This window comes from Amphibalanus amphitrite, unplaced genomic scaffold, assembly GCF_019059575.1.
Source record: "Amphibalanus amphitrite isolate SeventyFive unplaced genomic scaffold, NRLGWU_Aamphi_draft 000120F_arrow, whole genome shotgun sequence".
NCBI classification, from domain to species: Eukaryota; Metazoa; Arthropoda; class Thecostraca; order Balanomorpha; family Balanidae; genus Amphibalanus; species Amphibalanus amphitrite.
In genome coordinates this window covers 233,125-247,052 of record NW_024881615.1, presented here as the reverse complement: position 1 = coordinate 247,052, position 13,928 = coordinate 233,125, and the positions used below count along the sequence as shown (strand labels likewise).

The window sequence follows — 13,928 nt, the reverse complement described above, 5'->3', positions numbered from 1 at the left end:
TCCGCCTTCACCAGCCAGGAGAATGGGGACGAATGGATACTGGTGTGATCGCTATAGCAATGCAGTGGTCCGGACTTACATTTATAACTTTGAAGAAAGTAGGTTAGAGATGTCAATCAGATACCAACTTTTCGGTATATCGATACCGAGTCAATAACAACTTGGTATTTGGTATGTCAATTCTAGTTACTATCTACTCCACACTGTCCCGTTGCTACCGATACCGAACATCCCGCCCGCCAGTCGGGTCTGGAACGCACCTCGGCGCTGCCGTTGCTGTCGCCGTTGCCGACCGCCTTGTTGAGCACGAAGTCGCCGCAGCCGGTGACGCCCACGTCAGCCGTGAAGTCGGCGGCCGGCGCCGGAGGGTTGATGGCCAGCTGGAAGTCCGGCACGTTCTTGAACTGGATGAAAGAGCGGAGCGCCGCCTCGGCCACCGTCTGCTTGGCCTGCTTCTTGGAGCGACCCGTGCCGACAAACTCCTCACCATTCACCTGGAGCAGAGATAGAGAGACGGGGGTCAGACATGAAACTCTTTGTTATTTACCGAGCGGAGGAGGGGAGCGCAGTCATGTAAAATAAGCGGGCAGCCGTCAGTGCGCCGGGGTAGGAGCAAACAGCAGACATGTGCATGGATCCGAGAAAATGGATCTGGGATCTGATCCCACGGATCCTGATCTCGGATCCGACGGGATCATAGATCCAGCTCTGTAATTTATCGAAAGATCCGTAGGGGTCACAGATCCGAGTCTCATTTTTTTGCTTGAGATCCAGTGAGATCATAGATCCTCACTTATTTTTTGTCAACACATATATCCCAAAAAAGCACTTGTTTCAACTCACAAACGTTCTGTTTTAGTGATTTTATGTGATCGCACGTCATAATCCATAGTTTTGTGTCACTTATTGGCATAGAAACCCTTTATAAAATGGTTTCAAATGTGGTGCATGGTGGGATCCACTCAGATCATAGATCCAATGTCGTAATTTATCGTCAGATCATATGAGATCATAGATCCAAGATGTATTTTTCACGCCGGATCCGGTGGGATCATAGATCCCAACCTGTACTTTGCTTCGAGATCCACTGGGATCATAGATCCATCACTCAGATCCATGCACATGTCTGGCAAACAGCAGCACTGGAAAATAAAGAAAGGAAAGAGATCTACGAGGGATTTCCAAACTTGATCTCGCTGAACTGGAAAATAAAAGCGGAAAGGCAGATAATTAATTTTCACAGCCTCGTTACTATTCATTGTTTTCAGCTGAAGAACATCTATTCATTAAAAACAGCCGCCATCTCCAAGGAAGTTTTTTTTTTGCATCACGGTTCACTTTCAGCAGGAAAGATTTTAAGGAATTCAACATCACGGTGGGAAAATAGCAATGATTAAAAATATGATGGTTCGAACAATCATTGCTGGGTCGATCACGTCTTTTATGCAGCACAGCAGATCCGTTTTCAGCCATCACAAGGCCACGTGCCTAGGGAAGTGCTCTCGCAGAGGGGGCCCTGCACCGTCCCGCGTCCGTCCGCGATGATTGGGTTCCACCATTGACCGGAGCAGAGTGGTCAGAAAGGCCCACTCTGCCGCCCATAGACGGGACCGGCCCGCCCCGGTCCGTCCGGCCGGCGGACACCGGGGCGGGGGCGGGGGCGGGGGCGGCTGCAGTGAGGATAATGAGCTGAGAGGCGCGCCGCTCCGGTCAGCCGGAGCAGCGCCACACAACGAGCGAGATGGAGGGAGACGGATCGCCACGGGAGATGGCAGGCATACAGCGAACTGGGATTACCTCGCGAGCGGAAAGGAGCTAGTTGTATAGATAAAAAAGAGCGAATGGGAGACGCAATGCAGCCGATCAATCTACCTCAACAGTGGAGAAGTCCCAGAATGAAGCACGGCCCCAGCACAGCGCCAGTAGCTGGACGTAGTCCAGGCTGTTCTCCGCCACCACCTTCTATTTCCTCAGAACAAAGCACCGACGGGCCAGGGAAGGCCGGGCATCGATTATCCGACACACCTATCCACACAGACGGCGCCCGTAACGAGCCACTCGTCAGGCCACTGACAATATTACTGACCTCCCGAGGGAGACTGACGTTTCCCCGATAACCAATTGGCTGAGCTGGGAGGCGCAACTTTTTCCTGTCATGGGGAAAAATCCAGAAAGAAATATGATTTTCCGGTAATCATACCTGTCTTTCATGGAGATATGACATTGTTTATCTCGACGGCTGCCGTTGTAAGAATTAAGAAAGGTTGGGGTAAAATCATCCCTGTAGTCGTCTTGTAGACAGAATTGACGCTTTCTCGCTCACTGTAGCTGCTGTCCAAAGAAAGGTCGCCGTTTTTCCAGCTCCGGTAGCTGCCGTCCGGTGGTGACTGACGTCGGCTGTGTTCGGTCGATGACCCGACACGGCCCGGCGGAGGTAACGAGCCACTCGTCTGGGAGGCGAAAAGAGAATCGAGCGGACCGGCTGAGACAGACCAGATGACTGTGCCCTCTGTAGTCCCCAGCTCAATACGGAGAGGAAGACCGATAATGAGCAATCGTTGACCGATAATGAGCAATCGGCGGCTGTCCAATGTCAGGCGATGGGTCATAAATCGCCAAGAAGTCAGAGGTTTTTGTCGATGTGGTTTCCGTGTCAATAGCGGCAAAGATGGGGAAAATATAGTGGTGGCTATGCCTCAATTGAAAAGAACCCTGATGTTGACAGTCGCCGATTTCTCAGACTGCGAGCGGTCACAAAACGACGCCACCGGAACTTGACGCGACCGCTGTCGCCCCCAGGCGCGCAGTTCGTTATGAGCAGCGCAGCACAAAAAGCCGGGATCGTGGCCCGCCGTCGGGCGTCACCCCGAACTGGCGTCGGCAGAGCGACCATCCGTCACAGCCGGCCGACAATGAGAGCCGCCGACCGGCTGACACGGCCGGCGCTCACAAAAGCCGCCACCGGCCGCGGTCGGTCAGACGGCACGGTCTTTCCCGGCGGCGCCGCGCCAGCGCGACAGACGAGAGCCGCTCTCCAAACGGCGGCGCGCACTGACCTGACGGCGAACCCGGACAGTGATTCATGTCGGCCGCGAAGCCACGTCGCCACCGCCGGCTGAAACGTGCGCCGTTCCGCTGCGTGAGTGATTTATCCATGATGACAAATGTCCCCTCATTTGGAGCGGGCGACGCAATAAAATACATCAGACGTCGCGCGAATCTGAGTAAATTTCGCCATCCAGCTCTGACGGCGCGTCACCGAGCAGGCCTCTGGGAGAGCGTCAGCCGACCGGGCGGACCGACAGACCGACGGACGGGCGAGCGGCACCGGCAGACGGGCGAGCGGCACCGGCGCACGGCGGCGAGCCTCTGCACGCCGTCCCCGGAGCCCTAACCAGATTACGCCCGCCGATCTAGAGCGGTTGCAGATCCTTTCATCAGACCTGCCAGCTACCAGCGCTGGGATAACGCCTGTCTCTCTGCTCGTCCCTGCGAGAGGCTGCCGGCGGCTCGACTGGAAGGGTGCCGGAATCGCGAGAATGACGCACATAGATATACAGCGACGCAGGCCCCACGACCAAGTAAAAGACAGCCAACTCAAGACATGCTCAAGACACGGGTTTGATTAACGATCACGGGTAACGATAGATGAAATGGCCTGTCCAGCGCCCCTACGGCGCTGTTAAACCGTTCCCAGCTCGAAATCTGGAGATGCTTTCAGTGCAGCCCCCGTCACGACTTCTTTTCTTAGTAGAGCAGGGCTTTTCTAAACCCAGATCTTTTTGAAGTTCAGCATTCTTACCGCTAAGACCTGGGCTCAACGGGGCAGATTACATAAGACGACTCTGTACACAATGACCCCATCGGCTTACTAACGTCCCAAGCGACCTCCGTCGGGCGTCGCCTGGGTCCGGTTTGGATGCATATAAAGCATCACCGCGCCCTGGGGACCATCTCCGGGCCGGCGGCGGCAGGACCACAAATCCTGCGGGTCTCCAATCAGGACAGTCGGGCGGCTCAGCGCACCACGTCCGACGGACGACCAGAGACCGCAGGCCGCTGCAGGGTAGGACCGGGTAGTGGACGAGCGCGGATATGTGCTTCGTCAGCGGAGACAGAACTGCCCGCCAGCGACAGGACGGCAAAAACGGAGAGTGGACATCTGCGAATGCCACGACCGCAGACACACGGGGGGGGGGGAGAGGGGGGCCTTGCGAGATCCCGCGGGATGACCGTTTACCACCACTCATGACCTCAGAATGAATGATGATTACCGGTCTGCTATTATAAGACTGCTAGTAACGGTCAATCAACAACTGTCAACATAAATTAATAAGTCCAGCAATACTAAACGGAGGACTACAGGTCAGTAGTCGAGGATTGATAGCAATGCCAGTGCTTTGCATTAGTTTCCAGATATTCAAACTGTTGCGGCATGTCATGTAACTTGTAAGATAGGGAATAGGTATCGCGTTGGCTCAGTTGCCAACCCACCTGGACCCAGCCCCTAGCCTGGCGTCTTCAACCTACCTCAATCTGCACAGTGAATGTGGGCGCGTGCGTGGGACCCTCCTGTTGGATGACTTTGTACTCGAGGCCCGGCTTCAGCTCGTTGAGCGCTGAGACGGCGTTCTTGGGCTGGGCCGGTCCAGTGCGCAGTTTTTTACGCCGCTGAATGTCTGAAAGACAGGGATATCAGAGGTTAGAAGTGCCAGACGAATCAAGTCGGGTGAAAAAACATAAGGTAGGACGACAGACCGTAACACACAGTACACATCACAGCAGCACCAACCTCTGCCAACATTTCCAGTAAGCAAACACTTTCGAACGCAGTAGGGGATATTGTTTGGCAAAGTTGCTTGGTGAATACGCGACTAAGCTTTGTTTGCGATTAACACGTCAGCCCTCCAATTCGTTATTCCAGCACGGCCCACGCGTTGCGTGCAGCTATGCAGCGTGTTTAACAGTCAGCGACGGGCAATGCTCGCTGTATGGTGGCACTAGGCTCCTCGGTACCTGGCGTTGGCAGTGGGTACACGGCCGGCACTTGAGCAGAATTCAAACAGGGCAGGATGGCGGTATCACAAACAGCGGGTGGAGCTGCGGCTGTGACTTAAACGCCAGGGGGAAGAAGGATGGCAGGGGAGCGCAAGGGAAGGTGGACTGAGAAGGAATGTGGAGCACCCCAGCGAATTAAAATCCACAAACAGCTTTCGGTTCTCTGGGATATTGGTGCTTCGAGTACTCACGAACTCTTGCACTGTAAATAATGGAGTTTACAATAGACATTTTGTTTAAATACTGGTACGCAATTAATCGTTTGAATAAATACCACCAGCGCTATTCATATTCGAACATAAGATACCAATTTTACACCACAGGACTGCTGCAACTGCTGCAGAAGTCAGCTGAGCTCATTTTCGTACTACTATTATAGCATGTGACCTTGTCACAGGATATTGTCCGACGTAAGTATCTGACAGGACTTTAGAAGCGCTCCTCCTTAGGCTTAACAGAGCGGATATTGGAGGCCGAATGGAGGAAATCGGGCACTTCCATCCATCGGGGAACGTCTCATCACCAATTCAGGCTTTGGTCGGCTGCAATCGAGCGCTCGCAGCTCCTCCAATACCGGCTGACGGCCAGATAAAGGCAGGCCGATTGGCGGTGGGCCACCAGACCAGCCAAATGTGCCCGCCGCCGAGCCCGTCTGATCAAAGTTTAGGTATTCACCGCACCGACCCAGCCGGGGACGGAGAGAACAGACATCAGACAGGTAAGTAGGAGCGCAGAGCTGGACCAGAGGGCAGTCACCAAAACTGGAGTAGGACGGCATCTCTGTGGCCAAGGTACCGGCAGCGGCGCTGTATCATCGGGAGGTGAGCCGTCACAATCGGGCGGTGAGCCATCACCCAATGCACCACCACACCACGCACTTTCACAACGGGTTGGCGAGCGAATGTTTAATAAATGTGCTACGCTTACTCTGCAATGCAGAAAATCGAAGCGGTTTCGCAACGCATAGGAGTCGTTAAGTGTATGCTTCCATTCTCCGAACTCTTCAATAAAAGAATAAAATAATAACAATCAATAAATAAATCACGACAAATTTGGTTTCCCAAATTTGTCGTGATTGAATTGATTGCTATTGATTGAGTCGTATACAACCCTGCATGTAAGATAGGGAATAGGTATCGCGTTGGCTCAGTTGCCAACCCACCTGGACCCAGCCCCTAGCCTAAATAAACTTTATTTAGCGCGCTAAATAAAGTGTCTTAAGGAATGAGGCGGCCTGGCATCATAAAATTATTCGTAAATTTCCACATCATCACTCACAGTACTTAGAAGACAATATGTAGCTATCCCTCAGTGAGGGCAACCATTAATATACCAGCCAGTACGTCGAAACACGTCCCGACTAGCCCACCGCCGATGGGACCACAGCGCAGAGTCAAACGTTAAAACTTTATAGGACGCCTACCGTGCAAGCCACTCACTCGACGGCACCTAAGCGAGGTAGGCGGGCGGTCGATAGGCTCTAAACGGTCACTCAAGTTAGTGGCGGGCAGACCCGCACTGCACCGCAGGGTGGACCGAGATCGATACGATCACGCAGCCCACTCGCACTCCACACCCGACTGGAGTGGCCGAATTCGATACTCCAGGATCCAGGGACGGGTCAGAATGCAGGCGCCAGGAGCACAGGTCAGTGGGGACATCCACGACACGCCTACCACACAAGGTAGTAAGAAAAAAGTAAGGATTGCAGCCAGACACTGAAGTCTGTGAGGCTGGGTTATTATTAATTCAACAGTTCTGTACTGCTGGGTTATCATTCAGCAATCCGGGGAGTCCCGGGTAAAGACATTTGAAAGTGAAACGTGCAAAATCAAGCGTGTCAGCCACTGTTCATTACATGCAAAATGGAGAAAAAAGTATGTCCTGTCATGTCCACTCATAAGGAATGCAGCCATGAATCAAGGCATGGTTACGTTATCAATGAATCATGGATTAAAGCTATTTTGATGGAGCTGAAGGCTGCAAACTCGAGACGCATCTGTTCCCAGCAGAGATAAGTCATCCAGCCTAGCAAGTATGACGTCAATGAGGATACCGGCACCGGTTTCTCCAGATAGTTTACAAGGCAAACAAACATTTGATAACTTGGTACCAAACGAACGATACAACCAGCTAGGGTCGAGATTTCAGAGCAGCTCCGACTGTCCGGCCCAGAGGGGATCCTCAGCGACATCCGTCGCCAGGAGATATGGCCCGGACAGGGGCCATTTCTCCGGCAGTGCCCTCCGCCCGCGCATGAGTGCTCCCCACAGATTAGAGCGACTGCGTCTGGGGACGGCACTTCAGCGACGGACGGCGGCGCTTTCGGCAGAGGAGGCGGGCTATCGGCCGCGGTACCGACACCAATTTCGGCCACAAAGACGGCGAATGGCGGCGGTCGAGCGGCCAGACCACAATTTGCCCATTTCTAGCGGGACAAAGCCAGCAGAGGAGGGCGCTGTAGACGGTGCTCGGTGCCCAGTCTGTCACTGAGCGCGGAGAGCCGACCGCGAGACACTCACCGGCCGTCGGAGCGGGTGCCGGCGGCGGCGGCGGCTCCTGGTGGAACGCACACCCCGGCTCATCGGCGAGCTCGTGCCCGGTCGTCTCCGGGTCACTATCGGTCGCCTCGGGCGCGGCCCGCGGCACCGTCCGAGTCACACCCATGGTCGCCGCCGGCCGGCGCCGCCGCCGCGGCCCCACTGACAGCGGCGGCGGCGGCCGGCGGCCCAGCGCGGCTGTCCCCCGGGTAACCGAGCCGGCCGGCCGACCACACGAGGGAGGCGTTAGGGCCGGCCGCCCACCCCGGCCGTAAACCCGCTCCCGATGGGTCCGATGGTCGGCCGCGACGTTAGCGGCGACGCTACGGCCGCCTGCCCGCTACACCGCCCGGCCGTCGGCCGTCAAACGGCGGGTAATGAACCATGAACCGCCCGCCCCATCCCCAGCCCGGACACACCGAGTGGCGCTCGTAATCAAAACGCCATGAGACTTCCTAATCGCGGCACCAAGAGATGTCGATAGGAAATGGTCCGGAAATACTCAGAAAACGAATAGCTAAACAGTGGGGCTGACGACGCAGTGGCGTGGGTCCCGAGACGCGTACTCACTGTTATTGGCATCCGCTGACGAGGCGTCCGTCGCCATGTCGGCCGTGTCGGTGGAGATCATCGACGCCGTCGACGCGTCGGGCTCCTCCCCGGTCTCATCGTCATCGACGCGCAGTCCGAGCAGGAACTCTGCCGCCTGCTCCACGACGGCGACCGTCTCTGGTGCCGGCGGCGCGTCGCCATCCTCCTCCTCAGCCGCCGGCGAGTCGTCCTCGGGCGTCGACGAGCGCGTCGACTCGTCGTCTGAGCCGACGCTGAAGCGGACCGGCCGGACGGGCGGCAGCCAGGGGTTGCCGGTAGGCTGCTGATGCAGCGGCGGCGGCGGCGGCGGGTCGGGCTCGGCCGGCTCCGGCGGGGTGGCGGCGCCGTCCACCGGCAGTTCGGTGATGCGCACACCGCTGTCGGGGTCCGGCCAGGGCGCGCCGCCCGGAGACGGTGGACAGCAGAGCGGCGGCGAGAGGGGCTGCACTACCAGCGGCGGCGGCGGCTGCGGCGGCGGCGGAGCCGAGGCCACGGCCACGAACGCGCCCGGCGGGCAGATTCCGGCCACCGGGCACCAGCCGCAGACCAGCGGCTCCGGTCGCTCCGGCTCCCCGGCGCCGTAGCGTGGGTAGAGGGCCGCTCGGTCGGGCGCCGGTTCCGCGGCCGACGCACTCACCCGCTGCTGGTAGTCGTGGTGGAACTGCGCCGCCAGCTGCTGCTGCCGCTCCAGCTGGTACTGCAGGAGACCCTGCTCCCGTTCGTACTGCTGCGCCAGCAGCTTCTGGCGCTCGGCCTGCTGCTGCGCCAGCTGCTGCTGGTAGTGCGCCAGCGGGTGGCGCTCGGGCTGGTACTGCGACACCTGCAGCCGTCCCTCGGCGTGCAGCTGCCGGCCGCGCTCCTGGTAGTGCGCGGAGGGCTGCAACTGCTGGTGAGAAATGTAGTTCATGATCTGCTGATGCTGCTGCTGTTTCTGATGCTGATGAAGAGAAAGTTGCGCCATAGCCTGCTGATGCTGCTGCTGCTGCTGCTGCGGCTGACACTGTTGCTGCTGCTGCGACACGACGAACTGCTGCCGCCGCGCTGCCGCCATCCGTAGGTAGACTTCCTCGAGGCTGGCGGGCGGTGGCGGTGGCGGCGGCGGCGGCCGATGCGGGGGCAGTGGCGGCGATGGCTGCGCGGCGGAGAGCGGCGGGTAGCTGGGCGCGACCGTCACCGCCGCCGCCAGCGTCGGCAGGCTGTAGGCGTGCGGCAGCAGCAGCGGCGGACGCTGCGGCTGCTGCTGAAAGCGACGCTCATTTGGGTCACAGTCGCGCGACTTCAGACCCGTCGGGTAGTTGCGAAATTCATTGTATGAGGCTGTCTGCGGCAGTGGCGCCCCACCAAACACCATCCCGGCATGAGAGTGGGACGGCGCCGGAGGCGGCGCCGATACCCCGAAGCCAGGCACGGAGGCTGCCGGATGCGCGGACGAGTAGGGCGGGTTGAAGCCCGGCGGCGGGTAGCGGTAGTGCGAGCCGCAGGCCGACTGCCAGGCGGACTCTGCCGGCGGGCTCGCCGGGAGGGACGGCCTCGGTCCCAGCGCCGGCGGACGCCACTCCGGCGACGGCGGCGACGACCGCATGCGGCGGAACCTAGGAGGGATCTCCCGCATTTTGAGCCGCGGCAGCTCCGACTGCCCCCAGTCGGCCGCCGCCGACGGCCGCCACGGCGCCGACCATACCTCGTCCGAGCTGGCGCTCGACCGCAGAGCACTGTTGACGTACACACGGCTGCGAAATCCAGTGGCGGCGGGCTCCTCGTGGCATTCGTCGTCCTCTTCTGACGCCTGCCGGGACCGGTCGTGCTGCTGCCAGTGCGCGCGAGGCTCGGCCGGACCCACCCAGTGCCGCATTTTCAAAGCTACTGAGTGGCCGGCCGGGCCGCCGGCCGAGCCGGCCTTGGCCTCAGGGCGGAAGGCCACGTGACCCGGCCGGTGGCGCGCGGACCAATCACAGTGCGCCGTTGGGATTGACCTCCAGAATCAACGCTAGGGTCGAAACTCGCCAGCAAAACAGGCGAGGACAGGCGGACTTATGGCCGGTTTGCCATCGATCGCCAACGGAACACAGGAGCACGGGACCTTGACCTTTCTGTAAAGCTCACTATATACATACAGCGTCACAAGACCCAACGTGATCTTCAACAGCCCAAGTTTTCCACATTCTCCAATATCATCAACCTTGTAGCGGAGGAAACAAACAATACCGATCCCCTGATAAACGATATTTTGCGTGCCGACTAGTAACTCAGTAATGTCCAATAGATTATTATCGATTTCTTTTTATTAAACAGGCACGAAGCAGCCTGAATAATTTGTAAATGGGGATATAAATAATTGTTTAGTATTTTATTTGATTCATATTAATCCTAGAGTTGATAGGGCACTCAGCATTACGTAACCTTTCAAGATCTGACTAACGAATTGCTTTTTTAAAGGTAGAAGATATATCTACACAAACAAGAGCAGGATGAAACACAAAAAGTAATGGGCAGCACCCTGTGCAAATGGCAAGCGTTTCGCATTTCTTGAGCTGTCTTTGATTCAACCATTTACCTGCAGCGAAAATCTTGCTACAATAATCAACGCAAAATGTTGCAAGAAGTTGCAGCCTTATGACAATATTATTCACCAAAATATTGCAAGTCCTAAAAAGCAGTTACATAGTCCGGCGTATGCCGTCTGCACAATGTCTTTGATGACAATTCTATGAAATTCAGATGCCGCTAATAGGCTAGTAGGTAGGTACTTCTTTAGGTAGAATTAATTTAATTAACATTTTTGGAAAGTAAAGAAGCACTGAACTGCACGAAACATGATATTCAATATCTACACTTATCATCAAGCAGGTGCAAAATATCAATGTGAAACTGATAAAATATATCGCACAAAAAATATTTTTGTAAGTAAAAGCCCCATGCCTGTCTGCTCATGGCTAGACTTGGACGGCAGACAGGCTCACCGGAGCGAGGTCGGCGGGACACGACCTCGCTGTGAATTGCCTCAGGCACAGTAGAGACTGGCAGCTCAGCCCAGCGCACAGACAACCTCAGCGGGAATGGGGGGGGGGGGGGGGTGTCTCCGCGGCAGCTGGCTGGACCCGGCAGTCGCTGGATCCAGAGCCCCGCCGTGATAGGTGCACGCTTCGGAATAACAGAGGGCTGAGCTACGATGCAAAGTAAAACACGGATAAAGGGAAGGCATTTGGAAGCTTGATATTTTTTGTTCGCCTTAATTTTACTTCAGACTTTCCGTATAATTTCAGAATTTGCAAAAATGAAAGTTTCAGTTATAGAGCGAGCTATTCCGCTCGAAAACTTCTCCTTCCAAATAGCTCATTAGGTATACGCCTAACTGACAAGCGAACCAGTAAAGAAATGCGTAGCCAATAAATCGCTGACCATCGTAACAATGAGCAATGAGCATCTTAAGTCAGGGGCGCGGGAACTACTTTCATATCATAAATAGAAATATCATATCATATATCATATCATAATAGAAATCGACCTAGGGTACCCCCAAATCTAGTTCTCTCACCGGTTTTAGGCCATTTATTTTTCATCCCTTGGCTTTTTTTAACAAAAAAGAAAACATTTGCAAAAAAGTGCGGTATTTCGTCTCAAAGTTGAGCTAAAGTGAAAGCATACACAGTCAGCTTAGCCCTTTAGGTTGCAACATTCAGCCGAAGAGTGGCCACTGGCCAGCGATCGTTGCCACCCAAGTTCAAATATATCCCACTAGTCCGGCTGTGATGATGGCCCACTCCGTCGCGGGCTCCGTCCTGTGACTGACGTGTCGGCCGTCACATCTCCGTCACTCCGTCACGCTCCGGTGACAGTGGCGCGACTAACGACGTGTCGGGGTGTCAGCGGCGCAGCGATGAGCCCGTCACGAGCTTCAGCTATTGACAGATGTGTCTGATCAGGTGCGAGCGCACTGAAATCGGCCCAATCTGTCACGAAAAATATCAAGGGGGCAACCTTGTGGGCAACTAACTGGAAAGAGGCGCAATAAGCAGCCATGGCGATTGGCGCCTGACATTTCTGAGTCGCACAATTAAAATACCGAAAAAGAATTACAGGCCACTCCACATTCATATCCCATTGTTCCTTGCGTGTGATTTTAGGGCGCCCGGCCGAGGCCGGACTTCAGAGGTCATCGGAGGCACAGGCAACCTTCACTGCCAGTCGAAAATTGAAATGTAACCAACTGCTAGCAGAATTGCTATTTAATGCCGAGCTCTGAACTAAATTTTGAAACGCGATCTGTGTAATTACGGCACTTGGCTGCAGATTGTTTAGTTATAAATCTGACACAACTTTCAGCGGGAATTTGCACATTAATCATCTAAGAGCGGGGAAAATTACCGTACAGGCAGCCTGGTGGAAATGAGCTGAGGCAATTTCGGGCCAATGAAATATGAATTTTAAATGTAAGGGGCTCTCTATGCACCGAAGAGGTAAAAGACTCCGTCTAATGACTCAAAGGGATATCGGATAAAAAAAAAACGACGACATGCTTCCGCGCCGTCGGTTTCCGGCAGCCACACCAAAATTGATATTCAGACGACATACCTATCAGATACATGCTTGCTGTGGAACTGAGTGCCACTGATATAGTCGAGTCCACGGTGCTACGGCATATGAGCTTTTTCGCGTGTATCCAAAATCGCAGTAAAAAAAATCAAATAATATAAATTTTACTCGACACCGTTTAGAAGTCAGCACAGTAGAAACTCAGGCTCTTTATTTCACCCTTCTGATTAAACTTGAAAATATGGGACCTAATCGAGCGGTTTCTGTTTAACAGAAAGCAATACCTGCCTGCGCCCACAGCATAAATTCATTTCAGGTTATTATATGCGACAACGACATTAACCTTTCTCGGCCGCCCACAGACACCCCACTGGGAGCCTCGGGGCGCACCCCGGGGTGGCCCGGGGGCCGGTGATCCGACGCCGATCTGAGGGGCCGCCAGGCGCGGAGGAGGGCCGGCCGACACGCGCTGACAGCTCGGAATGGATCGCACCGCCGCCTGAAGCCGTGATAAATCTCTCCAGCGCAGCGAGGAGCTGTGACGCCGATGGGGCGGCAAAGGTGGCACAAAACGGCATTCGGCGCAGAAGCGCCACTCGTGTGTTCCTCCGAGACAGAAGACGGACGAGAGCCCACAACGACGTTGGTGGTCGATGACCGCCATTTGTTCAGTTTGTTCAGGTGAGCTGGAGCCTCCGCTAAGGTAGGACGGTTTATGCTAGAAAACGGCTGACCCCGCCACTCGTCGCCGACAAATGATCATCCACAGTTCGCACCTCACGTCTGTGCAACAGGGTGACGAAACTAACACGCCAGCCTCTCCAAAGACAAATCTGGCGCGTCCGCTGCTGCGGTGACAACTGTGGCGCGGCAGTGGCGGCGCGGAGACGTTCTTGCCGCACCAGTGACACAGTCGACGACGGAGGGGATTCCAGCTGTCTGGCAGTGAGCCAGGTCGCGCTCGCCTGCTCTCCTAACGGCCGACACATGGCAGGTCAGACGGTTATAACTAGCCACAGCGGTGTCCGCATGTCGGACTCGATCGTTAATCCGGTAAACCTCAGATGAATCTCTGTTTGACAGTTTCACTGGCATATATGATGGTTTTATGGGTAAGTTATTGAAGAACGACTCAATAAACATCAACAAAGTGACGCCAAATACGATACTTTTCAAATAGCCAGCGCGTTGCAATCCATTACCGTG

The 13,928-nt window shown here is 55.4% G+C and overlaps 1 protein-coding gene across 1 annotated transcript in view; it reads right to left on the bottom strand.

Annotated features, from left to right (window-relative positions):
- Nucleotides 1-10,047, bottom strand: part of LOC122381424 (double-stranded RNA-specific editase 1-like) — a 31,128-nt gene extending 21,081 nt beyond the window's left edge. Inside the window, exons 1-3 of the mRNA XM_043365560.1 lie at nucleotides 8,169-10,047; nucleotides 4,531-4,679; nucleotides 261-494 (exon numbers count right to left, since the gene is read on the bottom strand). Of these exons, the coding sequence (XP_043221495.1) occupies nucleotides 261-494; nucleotides 4,531-4,679; nucleotides 8,169-10,041 (2,256 nt within the window). The 5' untranslated portion in view covers nucleotides 10,042-10,047. The remainder of the gene's footprint in view (nucleotides 1-260; nucleotides 495-4,530; nucleotides 4,680-8,168) is intronic.
- Nucleotides 10,048-13,928: the final 3,881 nt, after the last annotated feature.